The sequence below is a fragment of the Heteronotia binoei genome, chromosome 2 (genome assembly GCF_032191835.1).
Source record: "Heteronotia binoei isolate CCM8104 ecotype False Entrance Well chromosome 2, APGP_CSIRO_Hbin_v1, whole genome shotgun sequence".
In the NCBI taxonomy this organism is placed as follows: domain Eukaryota; kingdom Metazoa; phylum Chordata; class Lepidosauria; order Squamata; family Gekkonidae; genus Heteronotia; species Heteronotia binoei.
In genome coordinates, this window is record NC_083224.1 from 154,151,152 (window position 1) to 154,170,351 (window position 19,200).

The 19,200-nt window shown below is 41.8% G+C and overlaps 1 protein-coding gene across 4 annotated transcripts in view; it reads right to left on the minus strand.

The window, feature by feature from the left end:
• The window catches only part of COL11A1 (collagen type XI alpha 1 chain), a 335,777-nt gene that overhangs the window by 87,257 nt on the left and 229,320 nt on the right, over positions 1–19,200 (minus strand). For all 4 annotated transcript variants that reach the window (XM_060232292.1, XM_060232289.1, XM_060232291.1 and 1 more), the window contains 6 exons: positions 18,279–18,332; positions 14,876–14,929; positions 11,461–11,568; positions 9,550–9,639; positions 5,921–5,974; positions 358–465 (listed from right to left, as the gene is read on the minus strand). In XM_060232292.1, the coding sequence (XP_060088275.1) occupies positions 358–465; positions 5,921–5,974; positions 9,550–9,639; positions 11,461–11,568; positions 14,876–14,929; positions 18,279–18,332 (468 nt within the window). The remainder of the gene's footprint in view (positions 1–357; positions 466–5,920; positions 5,975–9,549; positions 9,640–11,460; positions 11,569–14,875; positions 14,930–18,278; positions 18,333–19,200) is intronic.

Sequence of the window (19,200 nt, forward strand, 5' to 3'; positions counted from 1 at the left end):
GATACGAAAATGAGAAAAGAGGGAATAAAGAGTATTGGGCACTACCTTTAAATCAATGCTGTGGCTCAACAAAAATTTTTATAATCCAAAGTGGCCACTGCTGTGCTCATAATGATCCGCTTTGCTTAACCCCTCTCCCTAGGCCTTAGGGTTTGATAAAATGTGCCAAAATGTCATCCAGTTTAATTAAATTTCTGCGATACTCTATTGTAAATAGAAAAGGAGTACAACATGTATGCTGGGCACATATGCAATAGAAAGGTAGTGGAGTGTGAAGAGCTAACATTATTGACTAGGAAAAGTAATAACTTCTGTAATAACTTCTGTGTTTTGCACTATTTCTTCAGAATTACTCACCGGAGCTCCCTTTTCTCCTGCTGGCCCAGGGGGACCTTGAGGACCAGGTCGTCCTGGCAAACCAATGGGACCGGCTGTTCCTGCTGGGCCACGTTCACCTGGCGAACCCTGGAACAAAAAAGGAGGGGAGGAATTACAGCAGTTCTAAAGCAGCTGATCTAAGCAGAAGCACCCTTAAGAGACTGGCTGATGTCTTAATTCTTCCAATGAGATACCACACTCACCCATGATAGAAGATATATGAAGCTGCTCAACAATCAGATGGATCTTATCCTATTGGGGTTGCCAGGTCTGATGGTCACATCAGTGAGGGAGGGGAGGGACTTTCTGGGAGTGGGGAGGAGTGTCACGACATACCTACTTAAACTGGTAGTAATGTCAGGGATATTGGGGTGGGGGGAATGATACTCTGGTTTTTGGGTGACATTATATAGTAGATTTCATTTCAAATTGTAGAGTTTTGTCCAAATACCAGAGTATTGCCCCCACCTCAACATGCCTATATCATTTATGGTTTTCGTAGGCATGTCACAATGATTTCCCAGTTTCTGATGGTAAGAGGGGGTAATGGGAAGGAGAGGAGCACCCGAAACTGGGAGACCTCCACCAGCACCTGGTGGTTTGGCAACCCTATATTCCATCCTACCACTCCATTTAGCAAAGTTTAATGCCCTCCTCCAGTCTAAGAAGAGAAGAGATTGGATTTATACCCTGTCCCTCACTACCCAAAGGTATCTTAAAGCTGCTAACAACCTCCTTTCCCTTCCTCTCCCCACAACAGGCACCTGTGAGGTAGGTGGGGCTGAGAGAACTCTTTGAGAACTGCTCTTGATCAGAACAGCTCTGAAAGAGTTATGACTGACCCGAGGTCATACCAGCAGGAGCATGTGGAAGAGTGGAGAATCAAACCTAGTTCTCCCAGATAAGTGTCCGCACACTTAACCACTGCACCAAGCCGCCTCTCAAGTTGGCAACATTCCCACTTGTGATTCTTCTGCTAGAGAAAGAACCATTTAAGTTGGAGAAATGATCCTTACGCTGGAGGAAAGCTCCTTGGAGGATGGTTGGATCCCATTGATAATTACTACAATACTTATGCCTGCCAGTTACCTTTCTGAGATCCTACATCTGAAATTCCTGGAGATGCCAATAACTGAATCTGGGGTCTTTGCTTTTCTCTTGTTGCAACAAGGGGATGCTCACATGTTCCAGTAGAATAGTGGACTGAGGAAATTATTTTATCTTGGTAGGTGCTCTACAGCTAAAGAAAAACATTCTCTCCATCTCAGTTCAGAATGAGCTAGTTCTTTCTGAACTTTTCTAATAAATTCTTAGAAAAGCTTTTGGCATTTCTCAAGAATTCCTTGCAATCTTGGAAAAGACTGGGACTATTCCGAATTCTCCTCTGCCACACATCCACTGGCAGAGATCCTCCCCTTTCCCTAAGACTTCTTTCCCAACAGAAAACTTGGAAAAGGGGGAGGAAGGAGGGAACTGCTCCTTGTTGCTTCACCAAGTGTGGAAGACTTATCAACAGAAAGTTCCCAGTTCCAAGGTAACTGAAGTTTGTCAGGCTTTCCAGGACCTTACTAAAAGTCCAGAAACATTTGCTAGACCTTCCTGGTTCTGTCTAAAGACTCAGAAATCCTAGCAAACTACAGTTTCCAGGGTTCCTTGTAATGAGGAACAGCCCTCTTTTTCTGGATAGTGGAAAGTAAATTAGGAAACCTGGAAAGTTGTAGTGGAGGCTGGAATTGCTTAAATTTATTTATGACACTAACTAAAATTCTGTGGAATTTTGGACTCCTATTTCTGAACTGTAAATGGTGCCATTTCCAGTTCCCCTTCCCTGCTCAAATTCAGCATCATAGCTACAGCAGCTTGTGTGAATATAATATCCATGGATCATTTAATTACCCCAAAATTGTCAAAGGGATATCTATTTAGGCAGATGCTTGACTCAGAGACAGAGAAGATATGCTACAGTGGTCTGTGAAGGCTAGAGCTGAGCTTTCTCTGTGAGTCAGAGCTCTTTCATGGATGATGATTTGTGGTACATCTCTGTGTTACAGAAATGCTTTATGGTTCATCTAAATGTGTAAAGTGTAAATGCAATAAATAAGGTAAGGCAGGTGCATGTCTCAGCAAGGAGCAGGGATTGACCATAATTTCACACTGAGCATGATAAAGCTGAGCCAGGTAGTGCATTAGGTTATCTGCATCTTTTAAATAAATAAAATAAAAATATTTTCCGTAGGATGAAATGTCTGCTGTACTGATGGATCAGTAAAATGCTGCCTTTTTGCTGGATTGGAAACTTGGGAAAGGTGAGGTCTAGCATTTTTTTTTTTGCGGGGGGGGGCATATAAAGCATTTGCCTATATATTCTCTCCGATTGGGGGGGGGGAATCTGTTAATTTTGTATAGGGAAACTGCCATTGAGGATGATAATTCCACACTTCCACTCTGACTCAACACATCCCCTTCCTGATAAACTATGTGGATTTGTGCATTTCATTTTCCATCACTGGAAGCTCGTGCATGGATCTTGGCATTTAAATTAAAGCAAAAAAAAACAACCCTTCAATGTGAAGAAACTGATTTTGAATCTTATTGAAAAAGACCCTTATATAGAACAATGGAAGGTGATTATTAAGAATCGACTCCAATGCTTAGGGGATTTTGTGACAAAGAGAAAGACATTATAAACAATCTGGTCCAATTTGAGAAATGGTATTTGTCCTTCCTCTTAATTGGTTAAGTGAATTTACCATCTTAAAAGAATCATCCAGTTTTTCCTTGTAGATGAGAATCAGAAAACTACATTAGCAGTTGCTAAATATTTAACTGAGGTGATTGCCTGCAAGAGGGTTGGATCTTGATCTGTTCAAGACCTTTTGAGTCAAAAGAACAGTAAGATAAATTCAAATGATATGTAAAAACTATATGCATGACTCAACATCATGTGCAGTTTGACCTTCAGAGGTACATCTTACTAATGCAATGTGTGGATGGGCTCTTAATGGGCACAGTGAATGTTCCAATCCTGACCATTAAGGCAGGCCTTTTAAAAATGAGTTGCAGGGGAGTAAAATAATACCCTGTTTGTGAGAGACTCAGTTGCCAATGCTTGCTTCTCCTAGGGGTTCACTGATGACTGTCTAATATTTTATAAAGACTGCAAAGCATTTCCTGCACTCAAAAAGTTGCTCTGTATGTATTTTGGCCCTTTGGATTTAGAAGGCTCATTTCAGCATGCCAGTTTAATGCACTCTTCTTTTAGAAATATACTAATAATCAAAAAAGTGATTTTTTTTTGCTCTTTCTGTGCTCTTTCCCTCTCTCCTACACAGTCAGCAGCATGCTTTAAATGTCCAATTCACAAACAGAATGGCGGGAGGAGAGGTCTTCGATATTAACGTGGCATGACTGAAAAGCATAGCAAAGGATTAATGCTGCTTTGCTTTGATTAGGATTCCCAGAGAGTGAGAATTAAATTTCATGGCAATTACATTCTCATCCCACAGAGGCTAGAGCTGCTTTGTTTTCAGAGTTTTTATTCGTAATATATAAGATTTCAAAGTACGACAGACGTGGCCCACAGAAAACAAACAATAAAACCTGGGGCTGGACTTCCAGCCAGCAGGCACTTTGCAGATATTCGGAGAATGAAAGAACTAAGAGCCAAGCTCCGGTGCAAAGAGACTTCCACAATACTATGTAACATTGGGCTGCTGTTGGGGAGTCACAAGAGAAGGTCAGCATAAAATTCTTCCCCCTCGTGTCCCCATTTCTATTTTGGGGGAGTTATTTATAGGAGCGTTCAAATTTGTGATCTCCTACTTGCAATTCAGTAATTCAGTCCAGCATGAGTTGCACTTTATGATTTTTGCTGTATGAAGCTCAGCTTTCAGGCAAACTCTGGGAGGACTGAAGACTGCGAACTCCCTACAGCTCAGCTGTAGTAATTTCCTGCTTCCTCTTCCTCATACTGTATTATTTGGGTACAGTCTTTAGCATTCTCCAACTATGCCTACTTGTACTTCCTGAACAAGCACAGAGGTGAGATGTACCATCCATTGCAATGCAACAGCAGGGTCTGTAGACTCAGTGGTAGAACATCTAGATAGTTCCATATAGATAGTTCCAAGTTCAGTCTTTGGCATTTCCTGTTGAAGAGGATAAGGTGCTGGGTGATGTGAAAGGCTTGCTGCCTGAGACCCTGGAGAGTCACCGACAGTCAGAGTAGACAGTATTGACCTTGACAGAACAAAGGTCTAATTCAGTATAAGGAAGCCTCATGGGTTAGTGTGGTTCAGTGACAGAAAGATGAAGAGGTTAATGTTTGGAGCATGATGACATACTCTAGAACAGACTTTTCCAGGTGACAAGGAAGATAATGTGGTGAGCCACTTTCTATGCTCAATTGTAGCTGCTGATGAACAAAATTCATCCCGGTCTGAGTGACAGTCTGGAAATGGAGAGGGTAATGTGGCTGCTGCCAAAGAATGCAAAGTTTTACAAAAATTGGCATTCAGTGGCAACCATACGAAATAGTTTCAGGACTGGAACCCAGAATAGATTAACGTATTTCTAGTGGCAGCCATGTAAATAAGAGGCCTTTGGCTATACAAAAACAACCTTGTTTAGAAACTGAAAAAGGAACTATTTGTAAGCTATATTTCAAAGATATTTATGAATTTTATATCTATATACTATTATCCTCACATGACCCCCATCTCTGGATATCTAAATCTGCAGATTGGGGAAACACAGAGGCTAAACAGGTTTTTCAGCAAACTTGGGGCACTCCCTAGGTTTGCAGAAAAATCTGAAAAAAAAAAAAAAAACCATGGGGGTTTAAATCCCCCCCCCCCCCAAAGTAAATCCTTCTCAAAAGCACTGACCTTAGGCCATCAGCGCTGCAGTCAAGGGAGCCTTGCTGGACCCAGCAGGATTGGACTTACAGCCCGGGAGCCCGGCTGAGTCCAGAACAAGTCACTCCAGCTCAGCCTCTGGGGGAAGCTGGAGTTGTGCCAGACTTGGCAATGGGGGGGAATTGGGATTCTTTCCCATGAGTCTCTCCCCCAAGCTGTAAGGAGGAGAAAGTGGGGAACTGGCAGCAATAAGGGGAGGGGTTCACACGCACACCCTCAAGTATTGCAGGTCCCCACTAGTGTAATCTAATTTCCAGGAGGATGGCAAAATTGAATAGAATTTCACAGTGTTCTTTCCAGACCATTCTTCCAGTTCTTGCCACTAGAGGTTGTTTTTTTCCAGCCTGCTAATAACTAATGTAATGAGAAAAGACAATTTGCCCCCTGTTGACAACAGAAGGCTTCAGATAGGCCAATACACTATATAGTCGCTGGTGTTTGTGGACTTATTAGTTCCCAAAATTACAAGGAGACAGCTATTGGCAGATCTGAATGGCAGACATTTGTGTACTTGTACCCAAGAGCACATATACATAACAGCATGAATATAAAGGAGTCATTATTGGTACTAATATTTGTTTCCATGAAAACCCCTTTTCTCCTTTAAGCATATTAATTGTACTTACAACTGGACCTGGGGGACCTTGGGGACCTTCTCCTCCTTTCAAGCCAGCTGCACCCTGGGGGAGAAAAAACAGAAATTATTAATTCTTCATCAAAGAGTGAATTTGCAGAGGACTTTAACTATCTTTAAGGAAACTGCTCAATTGCTTTAAAAGCAATTGTATCCACAGAAAACCAACGTATAAGATGTGCACTGTTAGATGCTGGCTATTCATTCCTTAGAGGCCTGAAGTTGGAAAAGAAAACTTTTTCTCAACTGAAGCTTTTATAAAACTTATTAATAGCACATCATCTCCTACCACTTGATTGGTACTTCACAGTTGATTAAGGAAACTACACATTTCCTAATCTACTGCAGTGGCCATTCCCCAGTTGGAGCAGGGGATCCCCCAGTTTGGAACACCTCCCTCACTTCAGGGTTTTCAGAAACTTGGGGGGGGGGGAGATGGCTGCTGGGCACTCCATTAATCCTATAGAGACCATTCCCCTAGGATGTAACATAGAACCGATCCATGGGTATCTAGGGCTCGGCGGGGGGGGGGGGGGCTGTTTTTTAAGATAGATGCACCAAATTTTCAGCATAGCATCTGGTGCTCCTCTTCACACCCCCACCTCCAGTTTCAAAAAGATTGGACCAGAGAGTCCAATTCTATGAGCCCCCAAAGAAAGTGCCCCATCTTCCATTACTTCCAATGGAGGGGAGGCATTTAAAAGGAACATGGTCCCTTTAAATGTGACAGCAAAACTCGTTTCAGAGTTCAATTGCACTTCTTTCCTCCTGTCTGCTGGAGCCTCCTTTCCCTCCCCCAGAGTCTCTTGGTAAGTCCCCCACTGGCTTATCAGTCTTACCTGGCAACCCTATCACCATGTTGGCAGTGCCCTTTTATCCATAACAACTTACTTAGGGGAAGTTCAATCTCTTTATCTAGGTTGGGGGGGGGGTGGTGCTTGACCGAGTGGGACATCTAGAGACAGCATTCTGCTTTGCATTGCAGTCTTGTAAAATCAAAGTAGGATTAGAGATGGCCCATGGGCCACCAGGTGATAATTACTAGTTTATGACAGCAATGGTCTCCTCCCCAGTTGTTGCTAAATGAAAATTAGAATCCCATTCTAGAAAAGTGGAAGACACTCTTTAATCCCTAGCAAATTGTAAAAGCAGCTTGTGGTGCAGTGTAAGTTTGCACAGCTTGGTTTCACAAAACTGAATGCAGCTGATCATTGTGTTCTGAAGGTTGCTTGGCAATTTTTCTGAATCCACCTTTGACTAATCCACCCCTGACTTCTGCATTTCCAGACATGCAGCAAAAGGGATCATCAAGCCTCTTTTCACAGCTTCTGCAGGCCTGGTGGAATAGCTGGAGAGAACTCATCACTGAGTTCACCTCCAAACAAGAGACACAAAAGGGAGATGTCTCTGTAAGAACATACGAGAAGCCATGTTGGATCAGGCCATACGAGAAGCCATGTTGGATCAGGCCAATGGCCCATCCACTCCAACACTCTGTGTCAAACAGTGGCCAAAAATTTATATATATATATACACACACACACATATATATATATACATACTGTGGCTAATAGCAACTAATGGACCTCTGCTCCATATTTTTATCTAACCCCCTCTTGAAGCTGGCTATACTTGTAGCTGCTACCACCTCCTGTGGCAGTGAATTCCACATGTTAATCACCCTTTGGGTGAAGAAGTACCTCCTTTTATCCATTCTAGCCCGACTGCTCAGCAATTTCATTGAATGCCCACGAGTTCTTGTATTGTGAGAAAGGGAGAAAAGTACTTCTTTCTCTACCTTCTCCATCCCATGCATAATCTTGTAAACCTCTATTATGTCACCCCGCAGTCAACGTTTCTCCAAGCTAAAGAACCCCAAGCGTTTTAACCTTTCTTCATAGGGAAAGTATTCCAAACCTTTAATCATTCTAGTTGCCCTTTTCTGCACTTTTTCCAATGCTATAATATCATTTTTGAGGTGCGGTGACCAGAATTGCACACAGTATTCCAAATGAGACCGCACCATCGATTTATACAGGGGCATTATGATACTGGCTGATTTGTTTTCAGTTCCCTTCCTAATAATTCCCAGCATGGCGTCGGCCTTTTTAATTGCAACCGCACACTGTCTTGACATTTTCAGTGAGTTATCTACCACGACCCCAAGATCTCTCTCTTGGTCAGTCTCTGCCAGTTCACACCCCATCAACTTGTATTTGTAGCTGGGATTCTTGGCCCCAATGTGCATTACTTTGCACTTGGCCACATTGAACCTCATCTGCCACGTTGACGCCCACTCCCCCAGCCTCAACAGATCCCTTTGGAGTTCCTCACAATCCTCTCTGGTTCTCACCACCCTGAACAATTTAGTGTCATCTGCAAACTTGGCCACTTCACTGCTTACTCTCAACTCCAAATCATTGACAGAGCACAACTTTAGTTTCTAGAGTAACAATCCATTCTGCAAGCTACTTCCTCAGATTTTTTTTAAAGCAGCTTGTGGGATTTATAATATGTAAGACTTTGACCAGAGAAACCATTTTTCCCCATGTTAAATTGATCTTTCACATTTTTTATTGACTCTTGTGCCAAGGAGCTCAGGTGTACATAGTTCTCCCTTCTGCATCTGATCCTGTAAGGAAAATGATTGGCCTGAAGTCACCAGCTGAGCTTTATGGCAGAGTAAGTATTGGAAGCTGTGTCTCTCAGTCCTAATCCACGCTCTCAGTCTTAATCCACTCAGCATCCACGCTCTAATCTTCACTTACCCATGAAACAAAGTGGGTGTGCAAGGGTTAATCATCCATATCAGTCAACCTAACATGTCTTACACGACTGTTACATGGACAAAATGGAACAACCCAATGTCTGCTGCTCTGAGAAACCTGAAGGAGGGGTGGGATCCAACTGAGTGCTCAGCCACACATAAGAGAAGCCATGTTGGATCAAGCCAATGGCCCATCCAGTCCAACACTCTGTGTAACACAGTGGCCAAAAAACCTGGTGCCATCAGAAGGTCTGTCAGTGGGGCCAGGAAACTAGAAGCCCTCCCACTGCCCCCCCCCCCCAGCATCACTACCCCGGACAGAGAGTTCCATCAATACTCTGTGGCTAATAGCCACACATACTCAAAGAACATGCAAAGCCCTTTGAGTAATCTCTCTATGCACAAAAAGGGATCCACTAGACTGTGGTTCAGTTCACTCAATAGAAATATGTAATCTTTACACTTGTCAGTTAATTGATATTATGATAATAGCATCTGAATGTATTTTCCAATGGTAGAAAAACCCACAGTGCAGATGTATAGAGAGCCACTGTGGTATGTTGGTTAAGAATGCTGGTATCTGGGAGACCTGTTTTGAATTGTCATGCCATTTAAGCTCACTGGGTAACTTTGGGCCAGTCACATTGTCTCAGTGTAACCTACCTCACAGGATTGTTGTGAGGATAAGATAGAGGAGAATGATGTCACCTACTTTGAGCCCCCACTGGAAAGAAAGATGGGGCACAAATGAATGAATGAATGAATGAATGGAATAAGTGCTTGGTTTTAGTCTAAGTACTCTGCACAACAATGGCTTCCATAGCAGTTAAGATATTGTGGTCTTAATACAATACCTGAGCCCCAGGTAATCCTCTTTCTCCCGGGAAACCACGAAGTCCTGGTGGTCCATCTTTTCCAGAGATACCTTGAGGACCTGGATCCCCCTGGGGGAAAAAAAAATCAAACCCAGTTTCAAAAACCAACTGCAGGTAATTCAGTCAAGTAAGTATGCACACTTCATTCTATCTGCAAGTTTAATACAGAAATTTTCACAATATAATCTTCTGAGGATAGTGCCATATTTTAAAAGAGAAATTTTAAAGCAATTTCCTTTTTTATCTACTAGTTAAAATGGAGACCTGATAATAACACACTGTCTTAAACATTGTTTTGTTAAGAGACTTCATCAGGTTAATAAACCCACTTTTGATCACAGAAGTGGTTTGGTAAGATATTGCATTGCTCAAAATCTATTCAATTTTACAGAATGGCTAGTGTCAGTCTTTAGTATGAGGATGGCTGTGAGGAAGTTACTACAGGTGCAAAAAAAGAGATAGAGAACTGACTTTCTTACATCTCTATTCAACATGAACAATGGTTGCCTACCTTGACCCAGCCAGAATATGTGGTTGTATGAATCCATGTCCAATAATGTTAAAACTAGACTACTGTTACACACTGAAGACAATCTAGAAACTTCAGCTGATACAGAATGCTGCAGCTTGATTACTTAGTTGCAGTTCACTTCCACACTAATGGCTTTCTTTGAATTTTTCCTGTTGTTATGACCTCTATTTAAGCAAGGACTCTATCTTTTATTCATGCACTCTCTCTCCTTCCCTTCTGTCTCACATTCCAAAACCCTAATCCTAGGTTACAGGAAAACTCTTCTCAGCCCCATAGGTTGAAACTCAGTGTTTCAGTAGCCACCATCATCACCGTCAGGGATCCTCCCTCTCCTTTCCTGCTACTTTGAAGGTCCTGGATCCTGCAGAAAAGCAGGAATTATATTTGTGTGTGCTTGAAAGAGACAGACAAGCCTGGAGCTTCCCTGCTTTGCTTTGTAATTAATCCCTCTTTATCTGATCAGCTGGGAGCTGTTCATTTGTAGTTAGCACATTAAAAAGGAAAAGAGACTATAACAGCTAAACATACTATTCAACGGCAGGACAAGCCCCCCCTCCCCCCCAAAAAACCCCCTCACATTTTGAATGACTTCTACAAATGTATATTGACTTGCTACAAGCCCTCCCCCCCCTTTTAAGTAGCCACTGCCAGCAGGAACAGCAGCAGTTCTGGGGGGAGGGGAAAGGAGATGGGATGAAGCAGGGCAGGAGATGGAAGTGGCTGGATGTGGGCAAGACCTTTAAAGTGAGGCAAACTGGACAGACTCCACAAAAATGCCACAGATGTGTTTGAAGCCATCTGTTTATTTGGGGGTTAATTTATGCTAAAATCTTGCTGCTGTTGAAATTTTGAAATGTTTAAAACTTTGGCTTAATATGTATTACAATTCATCTTTTCGCCATAAACCTCTCTAGATGTTGCGATCTTAGAGAGTAGCCCTGTTGTAACTACAATGATTCAGCAAAGAGAGATCTGCAGGTGCACAGAGAAGAATGAGCACTCTGTTGGTGTATGTTCTCTGAAAACCAATCCTCTAGAAACCTTCACTTTGATCGACAAATTAAAACAATTTTAGTAGGCATTTTTGCAAGGCTACTAACTGTTTTGTTCCGGTGTTTAATTTCATGTGTGCATGTTTTAGTATCTGCTGCTTTGGATGCATCCATGTGGGTAGGAATAGTAAGAGATATTAAACATAAAATAGTAAATGCACATATTACTTCAACTGATACAAAACTTTTGCAGCTGTAACAAACTGCCATGACACAGGGAAAATATCCATGTATTATATGTTATATATTTGAGGGCAGAGCAGATTTTTATGCATCCAGTACAGGTAAACATATTCACATTCCTACCTTAGCACCTTCTTTCCCAGCAGCACCTGGAAGGCCTTGTTCACCTGGAGGGCCTGGAGGACCAGGGTGACCTCTTTCACCAATTGGGCCAGTTTCTCCAGTAGGGCCCTAAACCCAAATGCACAACATTATTAGTCGTTTAAAGCATCTGATATCCCACAATGCCACCAACACATGCAACCTCAGTTCCAGGGAAAATGTATTTAACTAACTGCCTAGTCAAGTATAAAATTATACTTATGCCCTCCCAAGTATTTAAAATCCCTGAACATAATTGTACCAAAATGGAATCTTAGTCACTCGGTGACAAGGACCGGTCGAATTAGCTCCATGTGAACAAGAAGGGGTGGTGAAAAGGAGCTGAGAAGAAGAAATAGCTCGACTAGCATATACTTCCCTATCCTCTCCTCAACCAGTTGGCGAACCCAATCCTATGATAAAGAAGCCTCGTTTCCCACCACTTGCCAGTCTTCAGGAAGCAGTGAATGGCGTAAGCCCTTCTTGAGCCCTGAGGTTAGCCATACCATCGACAGGAATAGCTTGCATATCCAGGATCTAGTTTGCATGCTGGAACCTTTAGCACACTGTTGGGCATAGCAAATGTCCTAGAAAGCAGTATGAGGATGTGTGGACTTCATTGCCATTATACTGAAAGTTTGAAGCCTTTCTTCAGCTAAAGAAGCCTTCCTCCAAATTAAATGGCTTTGTCAAACAGAACTTCCTCTAGTCTAAGGTAGTATACCTGCCAATGTTTCCATTGTCTTGACATAAAAGAAGAGTGAGGCCAGGACCCATGCTTTCTGACTAAAAGGAACATTTAGAAATGGTTAACTAGCCTTGCTTACTTATGCATGGACTTCCAATTTTGGGGGGATGTGGCAAACTCAATTTATTCAACGCACTGCCATTGGCAAGCAAAGAGGAGCCAAATAATCCAAACAGTCTTTCTAGTGGCAAGTAGCTATTTTAAAATGATGCAATGAAAATTTAACAAAGCATTTCATTGTTATGCCTTGCTACAATTACTCCCCCTCCAAAAAAAAAAAAAAAAGATAAATAGCAAACAGCCATATCAAAAAACTCAAAACACAGTGATAACAATACTCTTGGTATGAATTTATGCCTAAATTCTTTGTAAGCTTGGATGTATAATTGTGGAATTCATAGATTCTTCCCTGGAGACTGCAGACATGTGCTTAAAAAGCACAAACAGACATCAATAACAGAAAAACCTCATATAGGAACAAATGTAGAGAATAACAGCCTTGGGTATATAAATGAGCTAGTTTTCATTTGTCTTTATCCACACAAACACAGCATGATCATATTGGATATTAAACAAAGCTTAGTCAATAAAAGCAGAGAGGAAAACAAAAGGTAATTCAGATAAGATTAGTACTCAGAAAGACCCCTGCTACTTTGCTTCAGTGGAGTTTTAGGAGAAATGCAAACATTCAGAAGTCTTCTATCGCCTAAGCTAGATGAGAAGAACTTTTTAAAAATCTGACATTCTAAAAGGATTTAATAAAGTGCTTGCTAAAATAAACTGAATCTGGTCTTGCTATCTTTTGTGATTCCTGAAAAACACCTTATAGTCAGCACAAGGAGAGAAGGCAAATGGAATGGCCTGTCAGAGAGGGGATTCCAAGAAACTTTTTATCTTACCACAGTATATCAGAGTTGGATTGTAAATGTTCTCCTGAAATATTTCTCTTTGAAACTAATTATCATTTACTGATGTTTAAGTAGAGATTTGATTTCAATTCAGTTTGAAATCAGTGGTATTTCCAATAGATGTGTCAAGAGTCTTAGCTAGTATTTAACAACCTTATACCAAAATGAATACTACATTTGATAGTAAAGTGAAACCATTTTTGCTTGGTAAGTATGTTTTGTGTGTGTCTAGGTGGAATGTGTAGAACTGAGCTTGAAAATCTCGCTCAGCTTAACTGAAACCCATTTTGTTTCCCTCAGACTACTTGGATTTTTCACCCAAGTAGGTATCTCCCATTCTGAGACATGTGAAATTTGGTGAGAACTATTATCCCCACTCATCAACTTTGCCTGGAGTGTGGACAGCTTGTTTACTACCCTTAGACTCCAAAAAGATGTTCACTACTGGTGAGAGACAGAAGACTCCCATAGTACAACTGGATCAATAGTACCTGAAATATAACTGGTGGAGAAATTTCACTGCCCTTTCATCTTCCCCCTGAATTCTTTGGATGTTTTATTTAGCCAGCACACCTCCCCCTCCTTGAATTCCCTTGAAATGTTCATTTAGTTTAAAATGAATGCTGAGCCATAAAGTTCCTGGGATAGACCTGTCATATGTCCGTGACCATATAGGGATGCTTTGAACTTCATGGTAGGCAGGTTCAGCATTGAAGAAGAAGATGATGAAATTGGATTTATATCCCGCCCTCCACTCCGAAGAGTCTCAGAGCTGCTCACAATCTCCTTTACCTTTCTCCCCCACAACAGACACCCTGCGAGGTGGGTGGGGCTGGAGAGGGCTCTCACAGCAGCTGCCCTCTCAAGGACAACCTCTGCCAGAGCTATGGCTGACCCAAGGCCATGCTAGCAGGTACAAGTGGAGGAGTGGGGAATCAAATCCAGGTCTCCCAGATAAGAGTCCGCACACTTAACCACTACACCAAACCACACACTTAACCACTACACCAAACATTGTTTAATGGATGTGACCATCAATAGCTCAAGCCTTGCTGAGGTCAGCTTTGGGCAGCTGCCAAGGAGCAACAGTGCAGAAGGTACAGAGGGGGTAACATTGCATATGCATGAAATATGATTTGGGTGGGGCATCTCTACACACCTCCAGCCTTAGAGTCACCATGTCTACCAGAGTCCTACATCAGCTGTTTCAGTGGGTTCTGCCAGTGACTGCTCTCTGCTAATAGACAAGACATAGTCCTGATCCTGCTTCAGCTGTCCAGCCAGCAGGCTCTCTTCTGTCTGCTCAAGCTTACACCCTCCAAATGAAGGGGGCCTTCTCCAAGAGAAGTAGCTTGCCCTCTCCCTTTTTCTTCCTGGAGAGAAATTATATTCCACCACAGTGTACCATACTGTACATACTGTTGCAAGGGGCAACAAACAGAGTCAGGCCAGCTGTGGACAGCAGAACCAACTATCAAGGGGTTTGCTCCTTGCTTGCAACAGAGCTGATGGATGTTAGAGCACCCCTAGTGGCAGATCAACAAACACCATATTGACTATTTGGGAAACATGTCAAGTGGTCATATGTAAATGGCAGACTGACATATTCAAAGAACCACCTCAATAGATGTGTAAGGCTGTACCCTGAATCAACTTATATGGGACTGTTGTGTGACAGGCACAGCCACAGTAACTGTTCTTTCCACTGTCTATAGAGGTAAAGTTGGATGAAACAATGTACCTGAGGTCCAACAACTCCACCAGGACCTGGTGGGCCAGTTTTGCCTTGGAATCCCTATGGAGGAAACAAATACAGCTATAATATTGTACTTTTGCACATTACACAGGCTTCTTTATTATTGTTGAAGATGTGATAAGCAAGGAATACCATGTCAGGGCATTAATCTTCTCCAGAAATAAGGATTGCCATTTCTATTAAAGATGCTGAGTCATAAAGTTCACTTAAAGCACACTTAAATGTAGAATACTGAAGTCTCTTTCAGAGATCTATCATTTCCAGTCATTCTGAGGTTAGCTCATCCAGTGGTGTGGTTCAAAGTGACAGTTAGTTTCATAGGTCACACTTTGTTAAACTGATTGGATGACTGGGATTGCATAAATGAGCTCAGAGCTCAATTCAAATATATGTTGCAGACAGTCAGGCATATGTGTTAAAAGCAGACAAGCAAACAGAACTATGAAGAAACACATGAAAATCAGCCAGGAAAGGCAGACAAATTATTAGTTAAAGGAGAAGAAAAAAATATTGATTGGGAAAGTGTCAAAGATGAGTGTGGAGGTGAAGGAACAGCAGACCAAGATATATAGGTTTTCTCATTTGTTAAGTATACAAGCAATTTAGATTACATGTTTCTAAGGCTCTTAGCCATGGGTATGAGAGACACATTAGGGCAATTCACTGGTCTCATTAAAATTCTGTACGCTTCATAATCATTCTTCAGGTATTTCACCTCAATTTTGTTGTGAAATTTTGCTTCAGGGAAAGTTCAATTTACCTCTAGTTTTGAGGTATTTGATACAAATCTACTAGAGACACCACCAGAAGATGGACCCTACAGCCTTGTGGCAACTCAGATATTTGAAAGAAAGAAAGACACCAACAATGCTATAAGACAATGTATTATATAAAAGGCATGTATGTAAACAATATTCCCTCAGGTATGTTCTTCTGAGTGCCCATCCAAGGTCTTCCTAGTCATTTTAAGAACTGCCATGTCCCAAGAGCTCCTCCTCCAATGGTCACATGGAGACACTTCTTTTACCAAATTGCCCTGTTTTCTTCTCAGGAAAGAACTGACAGACATAGGTCTGAGAACCATAGCCATTGCCCAAAAGGTGAAAAGTGGCAGAGAGAGACACTACATTTTGCAAAGGGGAAAAAAAAGAACAGCATGCAATCGAGAACTTCCTGCTTCAATTGCACTGACTTTCCCTAACCCCTTTTAACCCAGAGTTTCAGATGTACATTTAGCACATTGTAGGGAAAAGTGGAAGAGACAAGAGCATTACAGGGCGGAAAGTGGTGGGTGATGGAAGGGCTTGGGCTCCTTCTCCACTGCTGGTTTACTGGAAACCATATTTTCCTTCTACTGGTTGTCCATCTTTGAGGCTGAAGCCTAATGGTGTCCTAAGAGTTGGGAAATAAGCAACCTATGGTTAATTGGGATTTCCCTTACTATATAAGGGGTGGGGTACAATACTGTGGAAGATAATTAATAAATAGTTTCTTTCTTCACTTCTGTAGTTCAGTGTTTCTTTTGAATCTTGTGGAGCTTTTGATGAAACCTGAGATTTTCCAAAGCAAGTCTACTGTGTTTTATGTTATTTCTATAACAGGTCGTCTCCCATGCTCTCTGTGTGTGCTCAGATCTGTCCACTTTCAGTAACATAACTATAGGATGAGCTTTCAGCGTATTCTCCAGGCTACTTTTTTCTACTGTTTCCTCTGGTCAATGCTACCAGTCTTCATAAAGATTTCGCAGAGTAGCTGTCAGTTAGTTACTGAGGAAGGCACATTGCACCCACTATAGGCCAAAGTCTCTTGTTTTCCTAATGACAAGCATAGTGGAAAAGGGACTGTGGAACTCTTTCAGAGAATATTATTTCTTTGCAGAAAGCAGTAATCTGCTTCAGGACCTAATCGATAATGTGTGTGCAAAGCATTAGCTAAAGGCTAGAGACAGACAATAGGATTTCTTTTCCTCTCAGAGAACTGAAGGAATAACACACAGTGTATGCAGTCATCATTAGTGGCACATACAAACTTTTTTGTCTGTTCAAGGCCAATGCATGAAGTATGCAGTCTTAAGCACAGAAGTGGCACAAATGATGTAATCACCATGGACATGAAAAGTTCATCAGATATGACAGTGTGAGTCAGACTAAATGTGTGTGAGAAATGTACATTGCAGGGAATGATAATTCTATTGTACCAGCCTCTTTTTAAATCTCCATCTCACCCCAATAAACTATTGCCTGAGCCCAGTAGGTTCACAGGCTTTTCTTTGTCACTATCAAATCTAGTGAATATGCAGAATTAAGTACAGAGGCTGTGGGAATGATGGAACTGCTTGGAACTTAAGCTAACCAAAATCATTTTGGCCAGTTCGTGGTTCATGAAGTGAAGTTCATGGCAGGTCAACTGGTACAAACTTTCCACAAACTTTCTAACTATTTGTGACAGTTCATGAACAGACACATTTTGGGGGGCACCTGGAGGGCATGTAGAGGAGAATCTGTGGGAGGCCTCCTGTGAATCTGGTGTCTCTAGTTTACACAGGATCCATTCTATACACTGCTGAACCCATGTCTGTCAAATGATCACTTATCAATGACACTCATTTTGGCAGGCACAGGTTCAGGAGATTCAGGAGTGTATAGAACATCCTTTGCAAGCTAGAGATATCAAACTTACAGGGGATCTCCAGCTGACTCTCATCTACCTGCCCTCCAAGTTTGGTGAGGATTGGATTTATGGGATACAAGTTATGGCCCTCCAGGGAAGGTGCCCCCAGGAAAGTGCTTTCTGCAGAAATGACAAGGGTCATTTCCCCAGAAAGCACTTTCCTAGGGGCACTTTCTTTGGGGGAGCATAACTTGGACTCTGCAAGTCCTCACCAAACTTGGAGGGCAGGTAGAAGAGAGTCAGCCAGAGATTCCCTGCTATTTTGGTGTCTCCAGCATACCGGGGGGGGCATTCCACTGAGTAACAAACTTCACGAACCAAACCAGTTCATTTAGTCCTTAAACGTTTGTGATGGTTATTGGTCTGTGAACCGGGCATACCCCAAATCATAAACCAAAATAAACTACATTTTCCCAGTTTGTTTGCATCCCCACCCACAACTCCTCCCATTAAGAAGTACTGCTTGAAGCATTTTCAGAACTGCAATGACTCTTTCACAATGAACCATGAAGTAGTGAGCATCCATGTGTGAAATTACCCAGAGGAAGCAACAATTAATGATAACTCAGATGCTTGGAAGGTCTTTAAAACCCCCAAGTTTCTAATACACTGGGAATAAGTTCTCTCTCCCAGTTCATTAAACAACAGAATAATGTTCCATGCATGTTTATTAAATACATTCAAACATTATCATATAGAACAACATGAGTACACTCACAGTTTCACCTCGCTGTCCTGGATGTCCAGGCAAACCATCCTTCCCAGGAGGACCCTACAATAAGAAAGGGGGTGGGGATAAGTCTCATAGACATTTCTGGTTTTGAAAAGATTATGCCATCATGCCCAACAATCATGGCTATACCCAAAACCAAGCTTTCTTGCATGCGTACTGCTGCTTTATGACCTGTATGAATGTTTATGGTTGGGGTGATTTGTTGATGATATTCTCTGAATGAATATGTAGTACTAGAAGTCTTAAGAAACATCCTTGCTTAACAGTGAGAAGGGTAAAGTTTTAATAGGAAAACCCAGAGAATCAGATAGAAAGATGAGAACTTGTCTTTTCTTTTTTTAACTTGAGCTCAAGTTGAGTTGTACTGTAAGCAGCTGGACAGGGTTATGCAGGGCAAGAGGAGGGATGAAGTAGCTTTCTTCTCTGACAATCAGATGGTGGATTCGCTGTTTTGTTGCCTGCAACAGGAGTCTCTTTCTCCTAGCTTGATCTTCTCACACATTTGTAAATGAAACAAATATTATGAAATCTGTATAAATGTTGGATGCATTGTTAATTTTATAACACTACACATTGGTATTGGTATTTCTCTCAATATGCAGTTCTCCCAAACCAAAGGAACTGTATTTCCATTTACACAGGAGGGAGAAGTTATTTCTGCTAATTCCCCCCTCCTACTACTGCAGACTTTCTTTCCCCCCACTTCACTTCATTTTTACTAAGGGTTAGCTGGTGCTTAGAGGAAAATTAGTGGGCTGCAGCAGCAGGGGTGTTCTGTATTGGTTTTTTTTGACTGCTGGTTTGTTATGTCTGTTAGTTGACGTTGAAGCATACTTCATTGCCCATTGACCTTGATGCCTACATTCTGATTGTCTGTTCTTTTAGAACCAGCCAATCAGGACACGAA